This window comes from Geotrypetes seraphini, chromosome 11 (assembly GCF_902459505.1).
Source record: "Geotrypetes seraphini chromosome 11, aGeoSer1.1, whole genome shotgun sequence".
Taxonomy (NCBI): Eukaryota; Metazoa; Chordata; class Amphibia; order Gymnophiona; family Dermophiidae; genus Geotrypetes; species Geotrypetes seraphini.
Genome location: NC_047094.1, coordinates 105,357,000 through 105,370,745, shown reverse-complemented (window position 1 = coordinate 105,370,745; position 13,746 = coordinate 105,357,000). Strand labels below are relative to the sequence as shown.

Here is a 13,746-nt window from a genome sequence, read left to right as displayed (position 1 = left end):
TCTATTTGCCTTCTTTGCCGCTGCCGCGCATTGTGCCGACGGCTTCAGGGTCCTATCTATCAATACACCCAGGTCCTTTTCTTGTTCACTCTTCCCCAGAGTTGCACCTGACATTGTATACTCGTATTCCTTATTCTTATTGCCTAAATGCATTACCTTGCATTTCTCCACATTGAACTTCATCTGCCATTTCTCCGCCCATGTTTCTAACCGACACAAGTCACTCTGGAGTTTCTCTCTATCCTCCTGCGATCTGATCGCCCGGCATAGTTTTGTATCGTCTGCAAACTTGATGATCTCACTGGATGTTCCTTCCTCCAGGTCATTGATATAAATATTAAAAAGGATCGGCCCAAGTACCGAGCCCTGGGGTACACCACTAGTCACTTTCTCCCAGTCGGAGAACTTCCCATTTATGCCCACTCTCTGCTTTCGGTTTTCCAGCCATTTGCCTATCCATCTTTGTATATCCCCCTCTATGCCATGGCTTTGTAGTTTCCTGAGAAGTCTTTCGTGTGGAACTTTGTCGAACGCTTTCTGGAAGTCCAAGTATATTATGTCCACCGGCTTCCCACTATCAATTTGCTCGTTCACGGTCTCAAAAAATTGGAGTAAATTCGTCAAACATGATTTCCCTTTCCTGAATCAATGTTGACTGGGTTTCATCAAGTCGTGTGCGTCCAAGTGCCGAACTATGCTATCCTTGATCAGTGCTTCAACCATCTTGCCGGGGACAGACGTAAGACTCACAGGTCTATAGTTGCCCGGTTCCCCTCTCGATCCTTTTTTGAAAATTGGGGTGACGTTCGCTATCCTCCAGTCGTCCGGTATCTGTCCAGTTCTGATTGTCAGGTTTGCAAGTTTTTGCAATAACTCTCCGATTTCAACCTTCAATTCCTTTAAGACTCTCGGGTGAATTCCATCCGGTCCAGGGGATTTGTCACTTTTAAGTTTGTCGATCTGATAGTATATCTGGTCTAAGTCCACTTCAACTGTGGTGAGGTTGTATTAGAAATTGTAAACCTGATTCAGCCTTGGCTGTACATTGGATTCAGAGTGGGCATATGGTAGAGGATGTCAATTTTTTTTTTTTTTTACATTTTGGAAGTTCCTTCTCTCTATAATGTGGAGGTATTTTAGATTTATTTAATATACTTTATTTTAAAACATTTAACTCCTTTTTATGATCATTTACGAGTTGATAGTCAAAGCAATTTAACCAGCCAGAAATTGTCAGAGCTAACGGGTAAATCTTGGTGCACCTATGTCAAAACCAACTATTTGGGAGTGTTTAGGGGTGGAGTCAGCACTTGGCTAGTTAAATGCTGATATTCAGCGCTTAACTGGCCAGGTTACAAATAAAAGACAAATGGCCCATCCAGTCTGCCCTTCCGCAGCATCCACTATCGCCTCCTCTACCTAAAGCCTAAGGAGCTCATAATAATAATTTTAAAAAGTTCAAAAGTGGTCCGAAGTAGTGTGTGTGTGTGTGTGGGGGGAGTGTTTGGGAGGTTTTGCAGGGGGTAGGGGTGCGCCTTCGGCAGGAGGGCCTGGGCTCCCTCCTGCCGGTATTCGGGTTTGTCCGGGGGGGGGGGGGGGTGCCAGCAGGAGAGATTGGGCATCTCTCCTGCCGGTTCGAGGCAGTTTGGTAGGGGGAGGGATTGCGATCACGGCAGAAGAGATTAGGCATCTCTCTTGCAACAATTGTTGCGGGGGGGGGGGGGATCCCTAGGATTCTGTAATCGGTGTTGTTTTTGATAGATGCCGGTTACAGAATCCTGCTTTTTGGCGAATGACTGGCCCCTCTTTCGCCTAAAAGGTCTTGTTTTGGGCATTTGGGAATTGGGCAATTTTTTTGGGTTGGGAATGTGTTTTAAGGTTAGACGTAGTGGTGGACTGGGCAATTAAACTGCTGAATGTAGAGGTAGGCCATTTTTTAAAAAAAAAAACCTCATTTCAGTGTTTAGGGACTTAGGCTAAAAGGAGACTTAGACATACTTTTTTTATTATGCCCTTCCACGGCTCTTTACACCTGGATTGTGAGGTCATAGAGTATTATGGTTATAGGCTAAGAGTCTTAACACTTGAGTTATGAGGTCCTAGAACATTATGGTTATTGAAACATAGAAACATGATGGCAGATAAAAGCCAAGTGGCCCATCCAGTCTGCCCATCCACTGATCCACTATCTCCTCCTCCATGTGCCTGCCCCAAGTTTTCTTGAATTTAGACAGTCTTTGTCTCCACCACCTCTACCGGGAGGCTATTCCATACATCTACCGCCCTTTCTGTAAAAAAATTTATTTCTTTAGATTACTCCTGAGCCTTTCACCTCTTAACTTCGTCCTATGCCCTCTCATTCTGGAGCTTCCTTTCAAATGAAAGAGAATCGCCTCCTGCGCATTTATGCCATGTAGGTATTTAAATGTCTTTATCACATCTGGAGTACTGCGTCCAATATTGGCCACCGTACCTTAAGAAGGATATGGTGTTACTCGAGAGGGCCCCTTTTACTAAGCTGCGGTAGCGTTTTTAGCGCGCGCTGCAGATTAGCGCGTGCTAACCCCTGCGCTACATGGAAAAACTAACACCAGCTCAATGTCTAGCGCACGTGGCATTGTAGCGCAAGCTAGGTGCGCGCTAAAACCGCTGGCAGTAGCTTAGTAAAAGGAGCCCTTAGTGTTTTTCAGTGCAGCGCCTTAGACAGGAGAACTTTACGTCTGTTCCGTTTGAGATTTTGTTTGTTTTATCCAGTTTGGTTTCTTGATACTCTACATACCAAAACATCCGGGACTCCTCAGGAAGAACTGTTTTTCGATACACGGGCCGTGTCGGATCCGGTACACACGAGATACTTTTATTTTATCTATGTTATCTATGTTTTTATGACTTTTCTCGAATAAATTCCTACACCTTGTACATTTTTCTGCAGTTTTGTTTTGGTGTTTTGCCTTGCATCTTCACTGCAGTCTCCGTTGGTACTTTTTGCCTTGCCTTGTAGATCGTTGATTGAACCATATCCACGTCATTCTCTTTTTTGGTCGGGCTGAGAACTTTTCCTCAGCCCCTATTAGTTTGTGTTCCGTGTGTCCTGGATCTCGGCCTGCCTTTTAAATTCTTCCATGTCCAAAAACAATCTCAGCTTTCCTGTGGTTGCTGCCATTTCAACTGGTCCAGTTACCATAAAGTCTCCTTCACTTGCAACGAATGTACTTTGCATGTTTGGAATCTCCTAACATCAGATGGATCAAAATTGTAGGCTCCTGGGCAAATCAGCAACTAGCCAATCTGAAAAAAACAGATTTTTTTTTCATTTCTAGTTTTCATAAGCACATAAGCACATAAGCAATGCCTCTGCCGGGTCAGACCTGAGGTCCATCGTGCCCAGCAGTCCGCTCACGCGTCGGCCCAACAGGTCCAGAACCTGCGTAATAATCCTCTATCTATACCCCTCTATCCCCTTTTCCAACAGGAAATTGTCCAATCCTTTCTTAAACCCCAGTACCGTACTCTGCCCTATTACATCCTCTGGAAGCGCATTCCAGGTGTCCACCACCCGCTGAGTAAAGAAAAACTTCCTAGCATTTGTTTTGAATCTATCCCCTTCTAATTTTTCCGAATGCCCTCTTGTTCTTTTATGTTTTGAAAGTTTGAAGAATCTGTCTCTCTCCACTTTCTCTATGCCCTTCATGATCTTGTAGGTCTCTATCATGTCTCCTCTGAGTCTCCGCTTTTCCAGGGAGAAGAGCTCCAGCTTCTCCAATCTTTCAGTGTATGAAAGGTTTTCCATGCCCTTAATCATTCGTGTCGCTCTCCTCTGGACCCTCTCAAGTATTGCCATATCCTTCTGCATGGAAATCCTACTGTACTTGGCATAAGTTGTGCCTTGAAATGAAAATTAGGAGACAGGTTGGTAAATGTTGCCCGATTTATTGCAAAATGCAGAGGTTTGCTTTGCAAAACTCAGTCCTACCTTGCAGCCCATTAAATTGAGAATAGACTTGTAAATATACAATGAAAAAGAAAATGTAAATTTTGTATAGCAACAGCCAATAGACGTGTGTCTTTTTATATTTGATGCTAATCTCTGGAATTTTTTTCTTTCCATTCAGACATTCTGTCTCCCCACCCCCTCCTTTTCCACATCCGAAGGAAGCTACAGCAAAGTGCAGCAATTAATCGACCATAAACTAATGTGATAATTGAATTCAACGCTGACCTCAAGGGTTCATGGATTTTAATTTACATAGAAGATATAATAATAATAATAATTTTTTAAAAATATGACTTATATAGACAATAAAACATTTTCTTGCTTTGGGAATACAGGCTGATCTCATTTATAACATTGCTGTTTTCATTTTCCTGTTGGTTTTGTTCTGTAAATGCTTGAAGATGCCAGGATATTTTATTTTATTTGAACAATGCCTGTCAAATTGTGTATGGCACTGAGTGAGTGGGAGACTCCATATGCCCTTCCTGGGGAGGGAGGTACCGGCTGCAGCTCAGCCCTCCCTCAGTAGAGTGGTATGTTCCACTATGTTGTCAGACAGATCTATCAGCTGATGCTCTTTCAGCCTGCTTAATTCTTGCTGTCTTTCATTCCATTCCCCCTCTCCCCCTTCACCCCAGCTTCTTCTTCTCTCTCTCTCACCATCTCCCACCTGGATTAAAATAAAAGGCATGCACGGCACCTCTACCAAAGGAGAAGTCAACTGATGCCGGTTGGTACATCATCCTGGCAGCTGTGCATTCAACACCTGAACTTTCAGGGGAATATTTCTTCCCCCACTTCCTGCAATTTTTTTTATTTTGGCTTAGGGAGAAACAAAAGGATGGCTTCCAATTTTAATGACATAATGAAACAAGGGTACGTTAGGATTAGGAGCCGGCGTCTGGGGGTAAGTCTCCCTTTTAGATTTTCTCTTCAGAGTGATTTTGCTGCTCGCCTGCCTTATGAAACTGTTGCTTTGTCTCCAGCTGAATTAATGGTGTGGCAGACCCTTCTTTGTGTCAACCATAGGATTACACCTCCACTTGAATAAATAGAACAGCTGACAGTGGAGCTGAGCAACTCTTCACTGGTGCCTGAAAAGAAATCTTGTTCTTGGCAGAATGCTAAGCAGGACTCGAATTTAGGTCTCTGCTGTGATCTTGTCTATTGACATGAAAAGGGCTCAGTTCACTTGTTGCCAGTAACTTTCCAGCTGATGCATTAGGCTGTCAATATTAGCTCTGACATGGATGGGGGGGAGGTGGAGGGGCTTCCTTTACTAAAACAGGTGTTTTAGCTAGAGTGTATCTGATTTATTTTTTTTTTCATTGTGGCTGAATGAAAATAAAATAATTTAGTTTTATCAACTCATTGCCATTAATCTACCTAAGTTGGGCTTTGGTTATTGGACACTGACTAGATTAATGTTTCCGAAAATCGTTCCTGGAGTACCCCTTTGCCAGTCAGGTATTCAGGAAATCCACAATGAATTTGCATGAGATTGATTTGCATACACTGCCCCTATTGTGTGGAAATTTCTTTTGTGCATATTCATTGTGAATACTCCAGGAATAACTTGGGAAACTGTGCTCTAGATATCTGATATTGATATATTATGTAATATGTATTTTATTGTTGCATTCAGTATACTTGATATAGTAGTTAAATTTCTGGACAATCAGAATTGCTAGACATCTTGATAACATTGACATTTAGGGATGAATCTACTGAATACTCGTAGCATTAAAATCAGACATTTTAATACAAACATTTTCAGTCATGGAACCCCACCTTAAATGCCCAGAGCATCAATGTGCATTAAGCTCTCGGTTTGAGAGACAAAGGGTTTGTTTTACTAAGACTTAAGAGGCAAGTTTACAACCTAGGTATATGCTTTATTACTCGCACATGTTTAGAAATACTACCCTATGTGCATACATGTGTACACTGGCATGTGTATATGCTAGTATGCTGCCTAAGTATTATTCTTCACAGTAACACAATAAATGAAAGCAGAAAAAAGACCCACATGGTCCTGCCAGCCTGTCAAACAAGGTGGCCAGAGCCATGCCGGTTGTCAAGTCTCCATCGTGCCAACCATATAGGCAACCAAACATGATGGGGATGATAAGTAGTAATTTTGTACCAATTCACTTACGTGCATGGGGGCATATATAAGTGCAGAGCATGGGTGGGACAATTTACAGAATACTGAAAGGTATGCACAGTGACATAGTGAGGGACGGTGGTGCCCAGGACAGAGGAACCTTGCATTCCCTCCACTGGTGGTGGTAGTGGGGTGTCTCTTACATGCATTCCTTCCCCTCTACATCTTCTAATTGGGACTGGTAGCTAGCAGAGTCTCCTGCTTGCTGCCCAGGCTCACTGAGCCTGCCCTCTGACTTCACTTCCTGGTCCTGCAAACAGAAAGTGACATCAAAGGAAGGGGGCTAAAGCCTGCTTACTGCAGGTGACAACTAGAAGATGTATGGAGGGGGTAAGAGATAGAGAGATGTTGGCACCCGGGGCATGTCCCTGCTCCACTTAGGCCTCTAAATGTTAAGTGCATCTACAGCTGTGCCAGCATTCTATAGAGGAAAGTAGGCACTTACTTCATTTTATAGAATAGACTCCTCCCACATTCTCTCTACATAAAGATGCCCAGTTAAATAGACTTGCCCCCTTTGTATGCAATAATGCTTTTAGTGCATACTATCTGCTTCCATGGCCCATTATATTCCTATGGGTGCAGCAACAGACAGTGCATGGTAATGCCTATTAGTGCATACTGTTAGTAAAGATGTCCCAAATGTGTTTCAACTTCTTGGTAAAAAAATGCTTCTTTAGTCTTCATATGCTGAGGAAAGTGAGATCGTACTTTCATCATTCTCACTTCATCGTCCTTGTTCAATCCAGCATCCTCTCTAGACTGGATTATTGCAACTCCATCTATTTAAGCCTAACTAAAAAAAAACTCCATAGACTTCAGCTAATCCAGAACGCCGCGGCCAAGCTTATTTTCGCTAAAGGCAAGTTCGACCACGTCGCCCCACTCCTGTCCAAATTTCACTGGCTCCCAGTTCACTCCAGAGTCCTCTTTAAATGTGCCTGTTTAGCTTTCAAGATCCTACATGGCATCCTCCCTCCCGTTATCCCACTCTTCTGGAACTCCTCTAACCCTAATTCCATTAGATCCTCCCAAAAACTGAAACTATCATTCCCCTCTGCAAATGGTATATCCCGCGTAGGAAAACTAGGAACATCCCTCACCTTTAGAACCACAGAACTCTGGAATAACCTCACATCCCCACTCAGAGTTTCAAGTTCCCTCCAATCCTTCCGCAAACACCTGAAAACTTGGCTCTTTTCAAAAATCTAATACCTCCCGCTCTTTGGTATCCTGTCCCTCTTTATCTTCCTAGCTCCTTTCCTATAACCCTTCATTGTAGCTCCTTTTCAACCTAATCCTGTAAACCGTGCCGAGCTCTACGCTTGTGGAGATGGTGCGATATACAAACCTAAGGTTTAGTTTAGTTTAGTTTATTATCACTGGAGTGAGGGTGAACACCACTCATATTTGTTTATTTATGTACTCCATTTCTTCCATGGTAGGTTACAACTCAACATTTGTAAATAAAACATAGTCAATAGACAAGATAACAACCTAATGTACACCCTAGCCACACCCCAAAATTCAATGTCTCTACTCCCCCTTTTAACTGCACCAAGTCATATTCCACTAATACCGCTACACGAAAGCGTCTTCAACTGTTTCGTAAAGCTAAACACGTCAATATCATGGTGCGCAAGCAATGGAAATCTACTTCATAGCATACACAGCCCAGTAGAAAAGGAAGGCATCTTGTTTCCTCTAAGCTGAGGGGGAGTCCTCCACGTACAGTCTTGCCAGTATGGGGTGCTGTTTCACTCTCACTTTTTCAGTAGTGCACCACTTTCCACTGGCAATAATACAGTTGGAAGACTCTCACTTAACTTTGAGGGAACAGTGATCACCAGAGAGAGAGTATCAACTTACTTTAACCAGAAGATATGTTGGGCCCAATCCACACAATACTTTCAACGCCAGTGTTAATGCCTTAAAATAGATTTACAATGATACTTAAGGATCGTTGTAAATCAGCCATCACTGGAGAAGTATATTCTTGGACTTCAACGTGCCACAGAATTCACTGGCTGCATTTTGAACTAGTTATGGACAATGCAAATCCTGCTATAAAAATCTCAAATAGATAATATCACAATAATTCATATGAGAACTATTTGCAAAGTACAGCAATCAATCAAATCTTGCTTTTTTTTTTTTTTTAAAAAAAAAAAAGCTATCCTCAGCCCAAGAAGGGGTGTTTTTATTCCTTTTTAAATATTATGCAAACCACTTTGATGCAATTGTTTAAGAATGGCAAAGTATCAACAAACTAAACTAAACTATAATAACAACTCTTCGCTGCCCCCAGAGATTGGGAACTGACATGGCAGATAACCATTTAACGCAGTAGAGAGTTGCGCGGTGACTGAAATCCCACCCATCACCACCTGTCCCCGCCAGGATCCTCTCTGTCCCCACCCATCCCCGCCAGGATCCTCTCCGTCCCCACCCATCCCCGCAAGGAATTACCTCCATCCCCGCCCGTCCCCATAAAAAGCAGCAATTACTTCTGACAGGATCATCAATTCCACAGTTTCTTTTGTGTTTGCGCTGCTGTTTTCCTTGTGGAATCTCTTTGGTGGAACCCTTTTTTTGTTTTCTGTTCAGGTAATTAACTTATAAACCCCCTCTTTTACTCAGGCTGACGTGTCCATTATATTATATGGACGAACCCTGCTTCCAAAGCCTTCCATCCCTGTGGGAGTCCCGTTGGCTAGAGAAGGGTCCCCACGGGAGTCTCATGGGCCAGAGGGGGGTCACCATGGGAGTCTCGTGGGCCAGAGGGGGGTCCCCATGGGAGTCCCGTGGGCCAGAGGGGGATCCCCGTGGGAGTCCTGTGGATTACATAGTAACATAGAAACATAGAAAATGACAGTAGAAAAGGGCCACGGCCCATCTAGTCTGCCCACACTAATGGCCCACCCCCTAACTACCTCCATGAAGAGATCCCACATGCCAATCCCATCTTTTCTTAAAATCTGGCACGCTGCTGGCCTCAATTACCTGTTGTGGAAGATTATTCCAGCGATCAACCACCCTTTCGGTGAAGTAATATTTTCTGGTGTCGCCATGAAATTTCCCACCCCTGATTTTCAACGGATGCCCTCTTGTTGCCGTGGGTCCTTTAAGGAAAAAGAGATCCTCTTCCACCTCGATACGGCCCGTGACATATTTGAACGTCTCGATCATGTCTCCCCTCTCTCTGCGTTCCTCGAGTGAGTACAGCTGCAACTTCCCCAGTCGTTCCTCATACGGGAGATCCTTGAGTCCTGAGACCATCCTGGTGGCCATTCGCTGAACCAACTCAACTCTCCGCACATCTTTTTGATAATGCGGCCTCTGGAATTGTACACAGTATTCCAGATGGGGTCTCACCATGGATCTGTACAACGGCATTATGGCCTCGGGCTTACGGCTGACAAAACTTCTACGGATACAGCCCATGATTTGTCTAGCCTTCGATGAAGCTTTCTCCACTTGACTGGCAGTCTTCATGTCTTCGCTAATAATCACCGCCAAGTCACGTTCTGCTACAGTTAGGGGGGGATTCCCACAGGACCCCCGCGGGACCCGCGGGATTCCTGCAATCCCCGTTCCCATGCAGACCTCTATAACGCAGCACCTAGATCTCACATTTAATCTTGAGTGATCAACTCTGTCCCTTGCCATGAAATATTCAGAAGCTTAGGCCATCTTTTACTATGGTGCGCTAACCGATTAGTGCGCGCTAAATGATTTAACACGCGCTAAACGCTAACATGTGCATGTTAGTCTATGGATGCGTTAGCATTTAGTGCACGCTAATTCAATTAGCACGCGCTAATTGGTTATTACATCTTAGTATAAGAAGGGGTTAGTTTTCAAGGATTCAGCTGCAATTTATCTGAGAACATCTGCCATTTTTCCTTTCACTCCAGCCATTCACACAATTTCTGTATCCTTAGCTCATTGCTTCGTTCCCAAAGGCTTCAGAAACGGAATGTCAATTTGCATATATGGTGGTTGGGCTGAGAACTTTTCAGCAGCCCCCATATGTACTAAAAGTGAGCCAAGTATAGGACAATCAAGCCATTGTGACATCACTGATGAAGTTGGCTCTTATTGGTGGAATGAGGCATTTTGACATCACAATCTCAGCTCTGGTTACCAGACACTGAAAGTCTTCACACTACGAGTTCTCAGCTCAACCAAGAAGAGAATGACGCGGATAGGGTTCAATCAATGATCTGAAACAATGTCAAAACATAGAATTTCATTTCTGCAAATTGGCACTTAAATGAAATAAGATAACACTCTTTTCAGCTAGAGTGGCAAAATAATGCTCAGAATTTAGGAAGTTGGTTGGTTGGGCTGAGAACTTTTTAGCACTCCCTCATAGAGGGGCCAGTATTCAAAGCAATTTAACCTGCCAGAAAAGGCTCCTGGTCGAATAAATTGCCTGTTTAAGGCTAACCGGTCATTTCCAGTGGCACTTAACCAGTTAATGCCACTGAAAATGTCCAGCTAGTGCTTAAATTAAAACCAGCTATTTTGAGGGCATTGTGGGAATGGAGACAGCACTTGGCCAGTTAAGTCCCAATATTTGACACTCAACCAGCCAAGGTAACCACATAAACAGGACTGCATAAAAGTCGGTCCTACCTTTATGTGGTTTGCTATAGCCGGTTAAATGCTGAATACCTCACTTAAATGGCTATGTTTTTGCTGGCTCCATATAACTGGAAATTCTGTGCTGAAGCCTGGACATGATCTGACATTAAATTTCTGAGCTTAACGCCGGCAGCAGTCAGCAAAACTCTGAGGGAGAAATTCTATAACCAGCACCTAAATTTAGGTTGTCAGTAGTCACCTTGCCGATGCCTAAGTAATTAAAAAAATTCAGTCAGAAACAGCAGGGTTCAAGTGCATACCGATGCCTAAATAAAAGGTGACTGAAATGGCTGCTGGAATCACGGCTAGGTAGCTGCTTTAGGCCACAGAACACCAAATTAGGCGTGGCCAATGCCGGAAGTGGCATTAGGTGGGCTAAAGCAGCTACCCAATCGCGAATCATGCCAATTTAGGCGGCTGAAAAGTAGGCCCAGAAAACCCTGGCCTACATTTCAGCTGCTTATCTTTGCTGCAGACTGCAACAGCTGATCACAGCAGGAGAATTCCTCCCTCCTCCATCAGCTGAATGGTAGGGACTCCCACAGCTGCGATTCTGTAACCGGTGCCCAAGTAGGATTGCCTGTCAATCCCTTTGGGCAGCCCCTGCCACTCAGCTGATGGGGAAGGGGGGAATTACCATGGCGGGAGGGACACCCACTCCTTCCTGATGACACCCCCTGGTAACATCACTGGAGAAATGCTAAATCAATCCTGCTATCACCCCCAAAACACCAAGCAGAAGGGATGCTCAATCCCTCCTGCTGGCATATCCCAGAACACCCCCACCCCACGAAACCCACCCTGCACCTTTTTCGTGAAGACCGGCTGGAGGGATGCCCACTCCCTCTGGCCAGCAGGACCACCTCTTCTGAATGGTGGGCCTTCCTATTTTTGGTGCACCCTTGGATGCACTGGGAGTGGCCTAAGATTCTGATTGGCCAGGTCCCTAAGGCCATGGAGTCTTAAGCCTCCTTGACAGTGCATTCTGAGATGCACTGGGAGTGGCCTTAGGGATCTGGCTAATTGGAGTCTTAGGCTACTCCCAGAATGCACTGGGAAGAAGGCCTAAGACTCCAGTTGGCCCAGGTGTCTAAAGTCCCTCCTAGGGGGAGAGATTGAGCAACCCTCCTGCAGGGATGTTAGCAAGAGTGTGTTAGTGTGTAGGTAGGAGGGAATGGGAATCACTCCTGCTGTGCACAGTGTGTGTGTGGGGGTTCAGGGGTTCCCTGCCACGGCTGCTCAGCCAATTGTGGCAGGGGAATTTCCCGAAACCCCATCAGCTGAGCGGCAGGGACTCCCCAAAGCCATGATTCTGTAACCGGCCCCCTAAAATGATTGACATGCGATCGGCAGCCGCTTTTTAAAGTGGCCACCGACTCAGGCGCAGGTTACAGAATCCGGCCCCGAGTGCTTCCATCTGAATATCAACCCCAGAATTACAATACTTGTCCACTCCTTGGTACCCTCTAATTACAGCTAGACAGATGTAGGTTATTGCTTTTGTGTTCAGAGAATTGCCATGCCTCTTGGTCTATAAAAGTTTTCCTGCCATGTGATCCTTGCAATAGAATTGTGAAATGACATGATCTGCACACTAATTCTATCTCCTAATTTGCTTAAAAATTCTTTGGAGTACCTTAAACGTACGCATTCATTTTGTAAAGCCCCTAGCAGGAATAAATATATTATTAATAGAGGTAGTTTGAATAATTAATAGCATGAGATTTTATATTAAAAGGTGACAGCTAGGGATTTATCACTGAGCCTTTTCTTTGTTGCTTTACCAGACAAGGTTAAGCTAAGGAGGGGTGGAGGAGTAGCTTAGTGGATAGAGCCCTGGGCTGAGACTAGGGAAGCCTGGCTCAAAGCCTGCTGCTACTCCTCGTAATCTTGGGAAAATTGCTTAATCTTCCGTCGCTTCAAGGAGAAACTTAGATTGTGAAAACATCTAATCTACTTGAATGCAACTCACCTTGATTCATGACTGAAAAAAGGTGTGGGCTAAGTCCAAAATAAAAGCTTGGCTATAGTCTTATTTGGACTTCGAGCTATGTCACTCGAAGCCCACATGGTGAAGTTACGACTGTCTTATTTTGGTCACACCATCAGAAGAGAAAGATCACTGGAGAAGGACATCATGTTTGGGAAGATTGAAGGAACCGGGCGAAGAGGGCGACCTGTAAGCAGATGGCTGGACACGTTGAACGCAACCATGGGGATGACACTGGAGGACCTTTCTGGACGAGCACAAAAAATGATTTCTTTTTTGGATCCGCAATTCATCAAGTCGCTAGGACTTGAGCACGTGTCGATGGCACCTAACAACCCAAAACATAGCTCTTATACAGTAGCTCAGGCTTTGAGCAACGATTTCAGTACAACAGCAACTTAAGAAAGGCTATGAAGATGTTTATTGGTGAGTGGCATGCAGGGACAATTCTGTACGTAGCATAGTGCACTAGGGTAGAAGTTGTTCCAATAGATTTTTGGCAGTCAATGTGTCTATTGCACTCTGACGCCAGAATTGCTAAGGTTTTCTGAAGTGTTATACGTGATGGAAGTGCTGTTAGCATGCATAGTCATTCATGCACATTAATAGTGTTTTAACACATTAGCTCAAGTGTTTTCATGCTGAAAAACCCCCTTTGCCAATGAGGTCATGAAATGCAAAACTATGCAAAAAACAGTTCACTACCAATTAGGCCATGGAAATATAAGACTCACTAAACTAGATCTTGGATGCTGGCTATATGTGAAAGATTTTGTAATAACATCTGTGCCAATGTGCTAATTCCTGTGCAACTAGAGTAGCAGACAGCTTATTCGATTATTATTAGCATTAGTCTTATAGCCCGTTACATTAACGGGTGCTAGAATATATGTGTGTGTGTCTGTCTTTATTTTTTTCTCTCTCTCCTTAGCCGCTTTCTGTATT

The 13,746-nt window shown here is 44.1% G+C and overlaps 1 protein-coding gene across 4 annotated transcripts in view; it reads left to right on the top strand.

Annotated features, from left to right (window-relative positions):
• The first annotated feature begins 4,594 nt into the window (after positions 1-4,594).
• The window catches only part of DOK5 (docking protein 5), a 188,397-nt gene continuing 179,245 nt past the window's right edge, over positions 4,595-13,746 (top strand). For all 4 annotated transcript variants that reach the window (XM_033914415.1, XM_033914414.1, XM_033914418.1 and 1 more), the window contains exon 1: positions 4,595-4,901. In XM_033914415.1, coding sequence (XP_033770306.1) covers positions 4,719-4,901 — 183 coding nt within the window. In that variant the 5' untranslated portion in view covers positions 4,595-4,718. The remainder of the gene's footprint in view (positions 4,902-13,746) is intronic.